We start from the raw sequence: 15,738 nt of genomic DNA on the forward strand, positions 1-15,738 counted from the left end.
CTGTAATCTCTTTAAATTATCTTTAATTATATTAAATATCTGTATTACGTTTTTTGTTTATGGTTTAATCTCTCTCCACCATAAGTTCTTTGTAACTTTTTGTACACTGATGAAATCCAAGTGCCTAGAGTAGTGCAAAATACCAACTGCACCAATGGAATAGAGGAAACTTCATATAAAAGAACTGCCACTATAAAGGAAAGGAGTTTGTTGAGCCATAAGAGCAATAATGCACCAACAGTAATAAATGAGTGAATCTGTGTCATAAGATTATTGGATCTGACCATGCAGAGGGATATAACATTGCTTGTGAGCTGTCTCTTTCCCCCTGACCCAGCCTTTCACAGATTCAGGCACAGGTTTTCACCTACTTGGAAAAACTTAACACATGCCTCCCACTCTGCATGATCCAATTACAGTACCAATAAAATAACAGCTAATAATTACCCAGGGGTTCACCATGTGCCAGGAACAGTTCTCAGTGCCTGTGCACCTTGACTCCTTCAGTCTTGTCAACAACCTGATGCAGTAGGTACTGTTTTTATCTCCATCCCAAAGGAAAAGAAATATTCAGTAAATTGTCCAAAGTGATACAGCTTTGAAGGAGTGGAGCTGGGATTTGAACCTCTGCTGTCTAACTTCAGAACCCACACTCTTAACCACATACTTGCTTCTCAACAATTAGATAAAACTGACACTGGCCAACCTCACTCAAACTGAGCCTAAGCAAACTACAAAGGTCATGAATTCCAAGCCTTTCCTTAAAAAACAAAGACGTAAGGTTCTCACCAGGTATCATAAAAGAAAGAAGGGGATAAGCACTCTGATTCTCTACCTTTTATAAACCATGCAATTTGGATTCAGAGAAATGGAGTCTAGGACCCAGAGAGTTCCCCTGAAGTCCAAACAGTGCAGTCATTCTATGGCCAAAACACCAAAGCAGATTCTCCAAAATAAACTCTTTATCCATTATATACAAGAAAATTTAAATGGCCCCTCTGATGGTTGGGAGTCCAGTTTGAGCCAGACTAACCTCATTTCCCTTTTGAGTAGGGTTATTAGACTGGGAGATCAAAGGAATACTACAGACATATGGTATCTTGATTTCAGCAAACCATTCGACAATCACTCATGATGATAGATTTTGTGGGCAAGGTGGAGAAATGTGGTTTGAATGGGATGGTGGGGGGAGCATTTGTGGCTGCTACAACAATGGTACCCAATGAATGTTGATTAATAGACATTAACTTGGAGGGATGTTGCTAGTACTCCCTGCCAATGGGATCTGGCCTTCAGTCCATCTGAACAATAGTTTTATCAAAGATGTGGGTGATGGGCTAGAGTCATGTTTTAATGTTTGCAGAGAGAGAAGTGCTGTGGGCAGTAGCTGACACATTGAATCAAGATTTTAAACCATCACCACTGATTGGAAGTGAATGAGCAAAGCAAGCAAGATTCAATTTAACAGAGACAATGGGGAGTCTTATGAAATTTAAGTTCAAAATACCAACTGCACCAATGGAATAGAGGCAACCTCGTGTAAAAGAACTGCTACTATGAAGGAAAGAAGTTTGTTGGGCCATAAGAGCAATAATGCACCAACAGTATTTTGCAATAATTAAAACAACAAGGGCTGAGGGAGGAAACAAGATGGCGGCGTAGGCCACAGCTGCACCCGCGGCCTCCGGCAACCACATCAAAATTAGAACTAAAATACAGAACCAACATCACTCAGAAGCTCCTGAATTCTGGCTGAACAGAAGCCCCGCAACCAGGGAACTGAAGCAGCACCGAGACCGGGAGGAGGGGGAGACGCGGGCGGGGCGGGGCGGGGCTGAATAGCGGAGACACAGCCGTGGACCCACAGCCGGTGCCGCGGGGAAACCCGGGAGGGAATCTCGGCGGCAGGGGTTTCCCGGAGGAGGGAAGGGTCCCAGCCCCACAGCAGGCCCCAGCCCAGGGCTCCAGGGCCGGGAAGAGACGTCCCCACACTTCGGGCTGTGAAACCAGCGGGGACTGTCCCTGAGGGTCGCGGAGGCCGCGGGAGCCCCAGCAGCTCCTCTCAAGGGCCCGGCGCGGACTCACTCGGACGCTCCCTCTGAGCCCAGCGCCGGGCAGGAGCCTGAAAGGACCTGGGACACTCGGGGAGGGACTGACCTGCCTGAGATCCAGGCGACAGGCGGAGGGCGGCTTCCTCCCGGGCAGAAGGGCTGGCGGAGGCCATGGCTCCTGTGGCGAGTCCTCCCCGCACAGCCCGCAGGCGCCATGTTTGAATCGCCAGCACCTGACTCACCTTTGGCCCCGCCCCGTGATTCCCGGAGGCCCCGCCCCTCCCCACCTGCAGCTCATCCGGGCCATTTCCAGGGGCTTTTCTGTGCAAGTGGCCTCTCGAGCCTCATGCTTAGGACTTTCCTAAAATCTCTCAAACAAGCAGCAGCTGCCCCATACGGCTTGATAAGTCGCCCCAGGCCTGGCACTAGCGGCAGCTGCATTGGCTCATAGCTGGGCCTCTCCTGGGCACCTCCAAGCCCAGCACAAGGAGCAGCCAACTACGGTTTGCTGTGTAGCTCATGATGGGCAAGGAACTGGCACAGGGTGATTTTACACCTCCAGGGAGGCCCCAGAGACAGTGCACCTGGTGGTCAGACTCGACCACCCTGGATTACAACCCTACCACACCCACAAGTGACACACTCAAGGGGCGCACTTGATGGACACCAAAGCTCCACTGAAGTAAATCCTGCTCCATAGGGGTGTCTCCAGCACACCATCTCTTTGGCTGTAGCTGCAGCGGGTCCTCACAGCCGATTGGCCTGGGGGTCAGTTCCTCCCAGAAACACCAACAGCAACCAAGGCTCAACTACAACAGGACAGTGCACACAGCCCACACAGGGGAGCACCTAGAAGGCCCAGCTCAGGAGACTTGGGAGGCTGAGCCACTGGATCCTACGGGACTCCTACTACACAAAGCCACTCTACAAATTCCAGGAGACATAGCAGCTCTACCTAATACATAGAAACAAACACCAAGAAGCAGCCAAAATGCAGAGGCAAAGAAACATGTCACAAAGGAAAGAACAGAAAAAATATCTAGAAGAGGAACTAAATGAAATAGATCCAAGCAAGCTAACAGAAACAGAGTTCAGAATTTTGTTTATAAGGATGCTCAAGCATGTTAGTAAGAGTATTATGAAAATAACTGAGAAAGTCAATGACATAATAAAGTACCAATTTGAAATGAAGGCTATATTAACTAAAATGAAGAATAATTTATAGGAAATCAACAGTAGAGTAGAGGATGCTGAGAATCAAATCAGCAATTTGGAACATGAGGAAACAAAAAACACCCAACCAGACGAGCAAAAAGAAAAAAGAATCCAGAAATATGAAGATAGCATAAGGAGCCTCTGGGACAACTTCAAGCAGCCCAACATTCATATTATTGGTGTGCCAGAAGGAGAGGAAAGAGACCAAGAAACTGAAAACCTATTTGAAAAAGTAATTACAGAAAACTTCCCCTACCTGGGGAAAGAAATCGACTTACAAGTCCAGAAAGCACAGAGGGTCCCAAACAAGAAGAACTCAAAGAGGCCCACAGCAAGACACATCATCATTAAAATGCCAAAGCTTAAAGACAAAGAGAGAATCTTAAAAGCAGCAAGAGAAAAACAATTTGTTACCTACAAGGGAGCACCCATCCGACTGTCAGCTGATTTCTCAACAGAAACCTTGCAGGCCAGAAGGGAGTGGCAAGAAATATTCAAAGTGATGAAAAACATGGAACTACAACCAAGATTGCTCTACTCAGCAAAGCTATCATTTAGAACTGAAGGTGAGATAAAGAGCTTCACAGATAAGAAAAAGCTAAAGGAGTTCATCACCACCAGACCAGCACTACACAAAAAGTTGAGGGTCTTCTTTAACAAGAAGCTAATGAACAAAACAATCTGACGAACTAAATAGATCCAGAGACATTGACGCAGGCAACAGATGATCATATTTCAGAGGAAAGAGGGAAGGGGGACGGAGGGTGGAAAGAGATCAACCAAAGAAGTTATATGCATATATGCATAACCCTTGGACACAGTCAACAACGGGGTAAAGACTTGGGGAGGGGGTGGGAGTGAGGTGGAGGGGGTCAGCTGGGAGGGGAAATGGGTCACCTGTAATACTTTCAACAATAAAGATAAATTTAAATAATAAAATAAAATAATAAAATAAAATAAACAACAAGGGCCATTTTAGTCATAGTGGGGCATTCATATGAAGAAAAAAATGGGTCCATTCATGCGCTGCACCTGTGGGAGAGTGCAACCAGTGTGAGGGGGACAGAAAACTTGGCATTAAGAGGGCTGGTTGAAACAACTGAATTTGTTTTACCTGGGACAAAGAAAGCTTAGAAGGGACTACACAGTAACCTCTAGCTACTTAAAAGATACCCTAGATAAGAGATTGTAAGCAGATTCCATATGGCTCTAGACACCAGAATTAGGACTAAAAGGCTAAAATTACAAAAGGACAAATTTATTCTTAGTGTAGATAAGGACCGTTTGAGAGCAGGAACTATCCAGCAATAAGATTGGGGTAGGGATGACCACTTCCCACTCCTGGGCATCTCAAAGAGCATGGAAACCAGATGGGTTGCCATTTGGGACATCTTTAAAAAGAGTCCCACCCTGGTTGGGAAGTTGGATTCAATGGTCTTTCCCAACTCTAAGATCCCAGGATTCTCCAACTCTTATTAAATTCATTTTATTCTTGGTAAATTTCACTTGGAAAGATTTAGGAACTTCATAATAAATTAATTTTTCAGCATATGGATGCCCAAGTCCTCAGATTCCTATTTCAGTACACCCAAACCTTCTCATGTTCATTAGTGGGTTGAGAGATGGACAATGTCAGAAACAAAAAATTGTCACACCTGTCTTAGTCATTCAGAAAGATGAACTAGACAGGGTTGCTGTCCTTTGTGGGATTGCAGTGTGGTAGGAGGGCTCTCCAAAACCTTGTTTCAACAAATTTAGACCTTAGAATGAGAGCTTTACATTCAGAAACCATTCCCACCTTATCATTTTTTATTTTCATTTATTATCAAGACGTGATTCATGAGAAATTCTTAATGCAAAAAGAACTTTCAGGAATTTTTGTGATTGATGGTTTGTTCCAGGTATACTCTTCCCAAGATTTTTAATAGTGTCCCACAAAATCTTGTGTTCCAGTATTTTAATAGAGTAAAAAGAAATTGAACTGTCAAAACAAAATTTTAACTACATTTGAAATTGTCTTTGTCTGTAAAATTATAAAGCATTATATGAAGTCAATGGATCTTTAAGACTCTTGGGCTAACATGGGACAATAGGAGAAATTTCATATGCCATGGCATTTTAAAGGTAATGCCCATTAAAAGTAGACTAGAAGCTCTGAGGCTGAAGACATTTCTGAGAGTTTATGTGGAATTTATACTTTCCTGATGGTGTTGTGTGGAAAATGTCTCCACAAACAGAAAGAAATCTTTATTGTTATCATCTTAACAATATCAGCCCAACAAGAATCTCAAGGATTTCCTAGGTAAAGTAGTTCAGTAGTTTTGATTTAAAAGCCCAATCCAATACAACAAGAAAAGTCTAGAAAGAAATGTGTTGCTGTGAGAAAATTACAACCATGAAATATTAACCTTTGAAAGATTGCTTTCTTCTAAGTTGTTCTACGATGGGTTTAAAAGCAGTTTTCAATGGAGCTGTTAGGATCTCATAATGCCTCAAAGAAATTTGCTGAGCAGGGAGACAGGAGGAAAAGAAACCTAACCACAGTTACTGAAACATAAAAACAAACACACACAAAAACACCCACATTAACTAGTCTGCAAAGGGTTTTAACATGTGGTAGAATGAACAGAATGGGGAGGAAAAGGATCATCCTTCCAAAAGCTGAATGAAGCCATGATTAGCATTACAGTATCAAGGCAAAATGATCAATTCACTCAATGTGTGACTTCTTAGTTTCTTTCCAGATTTAGCCATTTCTGTGTCTGCTCAGGTTAAAATTATGCTTCTCAAATATGGAAGCTTGGATCTCCTGGGGCCATCACTGACCTCATTCCACAGAATAATAAATAGTGCTCTAAAAGGCTGGCCAATGGACCATTGAGGAACTGAGGTGGTGTGTGTCTTCATCATCTTAGGCTTGAGTTCCCCCCCATGCCCCTCACACGAAAGATCACTTCTAAAGAATAGTAAGTTATTTCTAGACCCACTGCAGAGCACCTGGGAGGGGCCAAGCATGTGGTTAATATAATAATCCTGAGGGAAAGAGTTTAAGGAAAAAGAGTGAGGAATATCACTTCTACCATACTTCTGGCCCTAGTTCTTTGGCCTCACAGTTCAAAGATGAAACAGATTGTTTTCATCTGGGTTCCCCAAGACCCTGTGAGTGCAAGTTCAACCACAAGTATTTTATGTGGGAGGTCTCCCTAGGAACCAGCCATAGGTGAGTGAGAAAGTGAGGTGGAGAAAGGAAGGTAGAAAATACATGGTGCATTATCAAATAAAATCATGACTGTGGGCAACTAGAGCACAGTCCTACTGGGGAATTCTGAGAGATGGTATAGAACACATCTCAGATTTCTCTAATCCAAGGGCAAAGAAGCTGGGGTGTTCATACACCAATGCCCCGTCCATCACTGGTTGAGTGCTGCTTCAAGACCATTAATTCACTGGCACGTCCAGCTTTCCCTGTGTGCACAGCTAAGCATGGTCCATTAGCCAGAAATAAAAAGCCCTAGGCAGAGTCCCAGGAGTTTGCAGTAAGCAGCCTTCAGCATGAGAGTTGAGGGCTGAAGAAATATAGAAAGAACACCAACACTGTCTACTGTTTAGAAGGAGAAAAGCTAAGATAAAGGTTAGCACAGAGTTCTAGAAAAGTTATAGGTGAGAAGTGGTGGACAAGGAATCAGGTTCCACATCACAGAGAAGATGATGTGTCAGCTGACTATCAAAGATGATCATGTAGGAATTAGCCAGTGAAATGTTCCAGAAGGTAAGGGTAGTATATACATAGGCATGAAGAATGAGTTAGCCTAGCAAGTTAGGGAACACCCAGTAGTTCAGTATGACTGGATTGGGGTAGAAAATGGAGAAGTCAAAGAGGGCTAATGGATAGAAAAGCAAGAGATAAAGCTTTTCAAGTGGTCAGAAACATATCGAGAAAAGTCTTGATTTTAAAACAGTAATTCCCCTGGGTTTGTGCAGCAATGCATGAAAGAGAAGTCTAGTGCTTGGGATCAACACTGTGGACTCAGACCTGGATTCCAACTCTAGGCTCCAGCACTTTCTTGCTGTTGCTACCTGGAGCAAGCTTCTAACCTTCAGTAAAGTGGGAAAATCACTGTACCTCTCTCATAGAGTTATTGTGAATATTAAATAAGGTAATTCATATAAAGATCTTAGTACCAGACCTGACATATAGCAGAACTCAATAAATATTGACTGAAAATAAAATCAATCCACTCAATAGATAACAAAAGTGTCACTGTAGTGCAATGGAGAAATAATGGTCTTTTCAGTAAGTGGCAATGGATCAATTGTATATCCATATGGAAAATAATTAATCTTGACCCTTACCTCACACCATATAAAAATACCAATTCCATATGAATCATGGATCTAAATGACAAAGACAAAACAAAAGACTTCTAGAACATAGGAGAATATCTTCATGACCAGTGAAGAATTTAAGTGGAGAATTTAAGAACAAACAGAAGAGAAAAAACAATAATCATAAAGAAAAGGATTGATAAACTAGACTACATAAAAATAAGAACTTCTCACCAAAAGACAACACTGAAAGTGAAAAGGCAAGCAACAGAGTGAGACAAGGTATTTGCAATTCTTATAACTCACAGATAACTCATATCCACAATATACAAGGAACTCCTACAAGACAATAAAAAAGATATAAAGAACCTTACCAAAAAAATGAGCAAAGGCCTTGAATAGGTAATTCACAGAAGAGAATATCCAAATGGTCAAAATATATATGAGAAGGTGCTCAATCTCACAAGCTATCAGAGAAATTCAAATTAAAACCACAATGAGATTTTTATTACCTACCCACCAGAGTAGCTACAATTAAAAAGACAATAACAATGTTGGTGAGGATGTGGAGCAACTGGAACTTTCATGTACTACTGGGAGTATAAATTGGTACAACCAGTTCAGAAAACTGTTAGGCAATAACTACTAAAGCCAAACATACTCAGCCCCTTTGATCCAGAAATTTCACTTTTATATATGTACCAAAGAGCTATGTATACATAAGCTCCTCAAAAGCATGTAAGCCCAGTCAGGCGTGGCTCAGCGGTTGAGCATCAACCTAGGATCCAGGGGATTGGAGTTTGACTACTAGCCAGGGCACATGCCCCGGTTGTGGGTTCAGTCCCCAGTAGGGGGCATGCAGGAGGCAGCCAATCAATGACTCTCTCTTCATTGATGTTTTATCTCTTCCTCTCCCTCTCCCTTCCTCTCTCTGAAATCAATAAAGATATATATTTTTTAAAAAGACATGTAAAAAATGTTTGTGGCACCCTGGCTGGTTTGGCTCAGTGGCTACAGAGCATTGGCCTATGGACTGAAGGGTCCTGGGTTGGATTTTGGCCAAGGTCAAGTACCTCAGTTGCAGGCTCCATCCCTGGCCCTGGTGGCCTGTGGGAGGCAACCAGTCAATGTGTCTCTTTCACTTACATGTCCCCCCCCCTCTTCCTTCCACTTTCTCTGAAGAGCAATGGAAAAAATATCCCCGGGTGAATGTTTGTGGCAATAACCCTAAACTAGAAACAACCCAAATGGACATCATCAGGAAAATAGATCAAATTGTGGTATATGCACACACTGAAATTTTATTCAGCAATGAGAATGAACAATCTACTGTAACAACATGGAAGAATCTTGCCAACATAATGTTGGGTGAACACTAAAAAGTATATACTATATGACTCTACTTACATAAAATTCAAAAATAGGGAAATCTAATTGATGGATGTGGATGTGAAAATAGTGGCTTCCTTTGGGAAGGGAGATAGTGACTGGTAAAGGGCCTAGGGTGTGGGGGGGATGTTTCAGGATACGGTAATGCTTTATTTCTTGATCTGGCTGATGGTTACATGAGTTGTTCACTTTGTGAAAATTAGCCAAGCTGTACGCTTATGGTTTGTGCACTTTTCTGTAGGAATGTTCAACTTTAATATAAAATTTACATTAAAACTCAGTAACTATAATTAACTGCAACCAAAAAGCCAACAACATTAAAATATCTAAAGATGAACAGCTTGGGGTTGAGGCCCATGGAGCAATTCCAAAATGTCAGGTTTTAGTGACTGAGAAACTGGACTTACTTCAAGTTTATGACAATAAATTTCAGAAGGCTCTCAACACAGCCAGGTAATTCCTTTATATTTCCTTACTGCATCCACATTCCCTCGCTGAGACAACATTAACACCTTGCCTTCTTTTCTCACATTACCAATACCCTCTCTGCTGATTACGTCACTGGGCACTTCACAGAGAAAATAGATGTAATTGTATAAGAACACATCCTACCACCATCAGTTCACCAGCCTACCTGCCTACCTGACTATATCCTCCATCTTCCCTCCAGTGCCAATGGATGGAAAGATGTTCTGATTCCTTCCCCTCTCAGCTTCTCAAGATCTTCCAGAATTACCCAGTTCTTTCCCCAGAATCAGCAATTTCCCCTTCTCTGTGAAATCTAAATATGCTGGAACATCAATACCTTTTAAGAAACTCTCCCTTGACCCTGTATTCCCCTCCAGGTGCTGCTCTATTTCTCCACTCCCCTCCGGAGGAAACTCCTTGGAAGAGTCATCTGCGGTTGCTATCTCCTCTTCCACCCCTCCTGTTCTCTCTTCATTTTCTTTGGCCTTCATCTCCACCCCTCCACTTAGATGGCACCTATCAGGGCCATTAATTGCTTCCAAGTAATCATGTTCAAAGGCCTTGTCTCAGTGCTCATCTTACTCTTGGAAGCATCTGACAATGTTGACTTCTCCATTCTTGAAACACCTTCTTCTGGCTTCCATCAGACCATACCCTCCTGATTTTCCTTCTAGCTTGCTGGTTGCTCTTTCTAAGTCTTTCTCCTCCTTTACTAAATTTCCAAAGTTGGGCTTCCCTAGGCTAAGTTCTTGCTTCATTTTCTTTACTATCTACACTGTTCCTAGCTCCAAGGCTTCACCTACCATTTCTATGCTTATGTCTCCCATTTACCTCTTCAGCCTGGACCTCTCTCTTGAGTTCTGAGCTCACACATCTAATGGTCTAAGTATCAAGTTAACATGACACAAATATAAAACTATTGATTCTGTTCTCCCACAATAAAATATCCACTCTTCCATTAGCCTTACCCATTTCTGGAAATGGCACTACCTTCTACAAGTTGTTTAAGCCAAAAAAAAAAAAACAAAAAAAACACCCACAAGAAAAACTAGGAGTCATCCATAGTTACTTCTTTTCTTCTCACACTCTGTACCCAATCCTATTAGTAAATACTATCAGTCCTAGTTCCAAAAATCCCACCACTTCTCACTGTCTGAATAGCTACCTCCCTGGTCCTAGCCACCATCACCAGTCATACTGTTTACCAGCCTTCAGACTTGCCTCCAGAGTCACTTTACTAAAATATATGTCAGATCATGTCACCCCTTCAGACTGGCCCCCTCCCCCGTCCCGAGCCTGTCTCAGGGCAACGGGAAGCAGCTGTCCAAGGATGAAGCAACAGGAAGACTGCATGGGGAATGATGATCCTGGTGGTAAGGCCACACAGGCGGGTATGGAGGCACCCAGACACCTTCAAAAGGAGAGGAAAGGAGATGTGGGTCACTCGCTTTGAAACTCCCCTAGGCTGGGAGAATGCTAAAGGAAGATGCATAATATAGTAGATAGAAGCCACTGGTAGTCTACCCATAACCCCTCCCACAGGACCGCCGCAGACATTCCTGTATAAACCCTAGGCTTTTCACATCTCACTACCTGGCCTGGGAGCACATTGAGCCCTAACATTCCCTGGGAGCCAGGGAATTCATAGGCCAGGTCCTACCTTCCCTCAGTGAGGGGTGGAAGTTGATGAATAAACACTCCAGCTTCCTCACTCCTCAGTTGAACACTTCTCAGGTGTGTGCTGTATTAAACCCTGGTTGCCCACAATGGTGTCCAAGCTCACAATGGGCATGAGCTTTCCTCCCTATGCTGTCCCACTTCTGTACTCCCTCCCTGTCTTTCCTGGGATATCCTCTGAAATAAACACTTACACAAAAACCTTGGTCTCTGCCTCTGCACGCTGTGAAACTCCCACTGCGACACATACTATTAAGCCTTCCTTCCAAAGGTAATGCCTTCTATGACATCAAACAAGTACAATGCCATCTAAATTCACATGAACAAAAGACTAGGGAGGTCTGGACACGAAGTGTGAAGATAACATTTAAGAAAAATTTTAAAATAATAGATTTTTAAGTCCATCCCTGGGCTGATTTATTTATTAATGTATAAATGCACAGAGTATACATTCATCATCGATTATATGCACACATTTACAAAGTCCTCTTTTCTCCATTAACCACTAGTTTGTACTCCAAGCAGTTAAAAGGACTTGAAAAGACTGTGTCAAGTTTCATGTGCATAAGTGCCCACTGCTGCCTGTAAAGAAAGAGGGGAAAAGGCCACAATCTGCTCCTGCACTGAGCTTCACTTGTGTGAAACCTAATTTAAAGAGCAGTGTGTGTGTGTGTGTGTCTCTCTCTCTCTCTCTCTCTCTTTCTCTCTCTCTCTCACACACACACACACACACACACACACACACACACACACACACACACACACACACGGGAAATGTATGCACCACTCAACAGTCTGCAAAACTTCCCTCCAGTTCTTTTGAAGTGAAATCACCACTCACCCCAACCGCACTCCCCAGATATCAGCTCTGCTGAAAGTGAAGGGCCTGTCCCCGCTGTGTGGTTTGAGGTAAAAAAGAGGCAGGATTAAAGCGCTCATTTCAAGTCCCAAAAGTAAAATACGACTTGGCCTACGGCAGTCCTAATACTTTCCAGAACTCATCCCCGGAATTGCCCTTTTAAACAACCAGTCATTAACCCAACTCGGGTCCTTTATAGCTGCGAAAACCGATCTCGCACATCATTTATTCATTACGCTTATTATTGTTGTTGTTGCAGAAAAGCAGCGAATTCCCGGGGTGGGATTCAAAGGTTTTTTGTTTTTTATTGGGTTTTTGGGGGTTGTTTTGTGTGTGTGTGTGTGTGTGTGTTTGTTTTTTTTTGAGTGGGGGCAATGTGCGAGCTGGGTTGTCGGGCAGAGGTTCCCTGAAAGGATGCCGCGAGAGCGCCACCGCCCCGCGCGCTCCGGGCCACCGCGCACCGGCGCAGCTGCTGCAGCGACCCGGGCAGCCTCTTATGTAAGTCAGAGCCGCTGACATCACCTTCGCGGTGAGGGCGCCGCGGGACTAGGCGCCCAAGGACCGGGGCGCCGGCCTAGCACCCTGCCCACCTTCTGCTGCTTCCTAAAATGTCCCACACCGCCCGATTTGACTGACCGAGCGCCTCTTGGAGGGCAGACGACGCAGAATGACATTTGTTGGGAGCCCTAGGATGTCGCAAGAGTGAAGTTAACGGGCAGCAAAGATACTCAGGGGTCTTCCATATGTGGGTGAATTTGGGCGACAGTACCCGAGGGGGGGGGGCGGGCGCGCCTCTGGGATCCTCGGAAGGCAAATGACACAGAGGGCTATTTAGTAGGTACCTGTGCTGTTCGGGGCAGAAAAGATGCCCAGGGGTTCTCGTTGATCTTGCCAGGGCCCAGGACACTCCTCCCTCCTCGCCCCTCCCCCGCAGCCCCTCTGGGCCACAAGATTGGAGCAGACCGCTTCCGAGTTCATTCCAGGAGGCAAGCGGCTCGGTGCTGTGTCGCACAGGAGCACAGGGCACAAGTTCAGGGCTCTGCGCAGCCCCGAGATCACGGTACGAGTGACAAAACCAGCACGGCGAAGCAGAAGCCCTAAAAAGACACTCACTACTCCTTGAGCCCCCAAGCACGAGTGGGGGTGGGGTCGGACTATACGGCTCGGCGCTGGGCCACTGGAAACCACATAAGTTGTACCAACCCCCGTCCCCACCCCACCCCCGTGGAGGGACAGGGGAGGTGAGCTCCAGAGCTGAATGACAGACCCCTCCGCCTCCTGTGTCGCCATGAACGCTCCCTTTCAGCCCTCAGCTGCCTGAGTTCCAAGGCTGCCCCTTTAACTTTCTCCCCTCGGCGCCTGCATCCCTGCTCAGGAGTCTAGCTGGAACTCAGCGCCGGCAGGATCAGGGTGGGTCGCAGGTGAAGGGAGGGGTGACGAGGCAAGAGGAAGGTGCGAGCTGCAGTGGGCGCGCCGCGGTGGGGCTGGGATTGCGGCGACCAGGGAGGGCGGAGGGTGCGGCGCAGGAGCTGAGCGCCGGGCGGGAGGCGCGGATACTCACGCACTGCCTCCTGCTTGGGGTCCAGCGTGCAGAGAACGCGCTGCACACCGCCGAGCTTGCCCTGCAGCGCCCAGACGCGGCGGTGGGTCAGCTGGATGTCGCTCTCGAGCTCCTGGAACAGGCTGCACGCGTGCCGGGCCACGTCCGAGAGCTGCCGGAGGACGCGAGCCAGCGCGGCGTTGCTGACCGCGCACAGGTCCAGCATGAGCAGCACCGCCGCGGCCGCCGCCGAGGACACCTCGCCAGCGGCGGACGCCGCCTCCGGGACCCCCGCCGCGCTCTCCTCGCCCACCGCGGGCACCTCTCCGTGCGGCGGCTGCGCCTGATCGGTCGGAGCGGGCAACGGCGGCCCTGGAGGTGCAGGGGGCGCACGGGGAGGATCCTCCGGCCCCAGCTCCACGGCCTCGTCCCGTCGGCTGGGCTGCTGCAGAGGCGGCGGCGGTTCAGCGCTGCCTCCGTTCGCGTCCTCCGCCGGGCCGGGCGGCGGGCGCCGCTGTCGGCACAGCCACTGCGGCTCCACGATCCGCTTGGCAAAAGGCATCCCGCGCAGCCGGGCCGCGACTTTCTGGTCTCCTCAAAGCGCCCCTTGCGAGCTGGGAACCCAGCGCGCCCACCTGGGCGCAGAGGGGGCAGGGGTCGGGCAGAGGCGCGCTGGGGCAGTCCGGATACGCAGGGGTCTCCTCTGTTCACCTGGCCACCACCTCCTCTTCCCCGCCCTCTCTCTAGCAAATCAGTCTACCCGGCCCTCCTCCGGGTGCACCGTTCCCTGGGGAGGGTGACAAGCGTGGGGCACAGAAATCTTGGGGTGCGCCTGGGGTCTGCTCACTTGCTTCCAACCCGGGTCGGCTGGCTCAGCTCCATCATTCCAGCTCTCGCCGCCGCCCCGGCTGCTGCCGCCGCCACCGCCTATATAAATGGGCGTGTGTGTGTGTGTGTGTGTGTGTGTGTGTGTGTGTGTGTGTGTGAGAGAGAGAGAGAGAGAGAGAGAGAGAGAGAGAGAGAGAGAGATTGAGAGAGAGGGAGAGAGAGACTGAGAGAGAGAGAGGGAGAGAGAGAGAGCGCGTGTGTGCGCGCGCGCGTGCGTGTGTGTGTCTGGTTGGGTGGGTGTGAGTGTGTGCGCGCCTCAGTTTGAAAGTACCCCAACGCAGGCCTCTCCCCGCGCGCCCTTCAGCCGCTCCTGGGAGCGATTGCGCCCAAGCTCTTTCCCTCTCTGGGCCAAGAGGAGGTTTCAGAAAGGCTCTTTGAAAACCCGGAGAGAGGAATCCGCCTCCAGCCCCGGCGCAGGAGGCCGCGCGGGGGCGGGGGGGGGGGGGGGGGGGGGGCCGACGCAGGGCGGGGGGAGGCCAGGGCGAGGGGGGCGCAGCGCCCTGTGCGGCCGCTGGGAGTCACTGGTGGCCTCGCCGGGCGTGTTCTGATGCAAAATCACTTCCTCACATTCAAGGGGTCAGGACTGAGACTGTCAGCGTGGCGGGGCGGGGAATCCTCAAGTTGGGGTTGGGGGTGTGGGTAGCGAGCACAGAGGCAGAGGGGTGGGGTACTGGCGATACGGTAGATCTGGCGTGTTGAAGCAAGTTGCTTCGCCAAATTCCAGCTTGGAGCAAGTCCTTTGGGTTCTTGGGGGGGGGCGGGGCTGCCCCTAAGAATGCCTGGGGCTCTGTGAGCGCAGTGAGACAGCTGGGGAGGATGACCGGGCGTGGGTGCACCCCAGTGTGGCCAGAGTGGCCAGGGTGCCATTTATACCCGCTTCCTAGGCATCAGTCAGCTGCCTGCACTGGGCCAGATCTCTACAGAATATCATGAATGAGACCCAAACCACCAATGAGCAAACCCCTCAGAAAACTGCCTGCAAAACTCATTGACACGTTAGGTGAGATATGCAGGATTACCTTTCTGTCACCCTACTGTGCTGATCATACACAGGGATTTTAAAGTCCTCCATCAGAGAGATGATGATTCACTGAAGAAAGTTTTCCCCTTCAGTTAACTCAAAGGTATCATTTCTAAAAAGCCATGTATTTCGATTGCAGCAGGCTGGATGCTGTCAGCCTAAAACCTTTTTTTTTAAAGAGTTGGGAAATGTTAATAAAATACATGCTTTCATCCCTCCAAACAGAATACTGTAAAAATATTTTTTTTTATTTTAAAGCCACAAGCCAGATCTTGGGAATGCAGCCTTCATTTCATGTGTCTAA

The 15,738-nt window shown here is 47.3% G+C and overlaps 1 protein-coding gene across 2 annotated transcripts in view; it reads right to left on the reverse strand.

The window, feature by feature from the left end:
- The window catches only part of NHS (NHS actin remodeling regulator), a 322,109-nt gene extending 307,408 nt beyond the window's left edge, over nt 1-14,701 (reverse strand). For both annotated transcript variants that reach the window (XM_081126603.1, XM_081126602.1), the window contains exon 1: nt 13,547-14,701. In XM_081126603.1, coding sequence (XP_080982729.1) covers nt 13,547-14,087 — 541 coding nt within the window. In that variant the 5' untranslated portion in view covers nt 14,088-14,701. The remainder of the gene's footprint in view (nt 1-13,546) is intronic.
- Between the last annotated feature and the right edge of the window lie 1,037 nt (nt 14,702-15,738).

Source organism: Miniopterus schreibersii (assembly GCF_964146895.1).
Source record: "Miniopterus schreibersii genome assembly, chromosome: X".
NCBI lineage: Eukaryota > Metazoa > Chordata > Mammalia > Chiroptera > Miniopteridae > Miniopterus > Miniopterus schreibersii.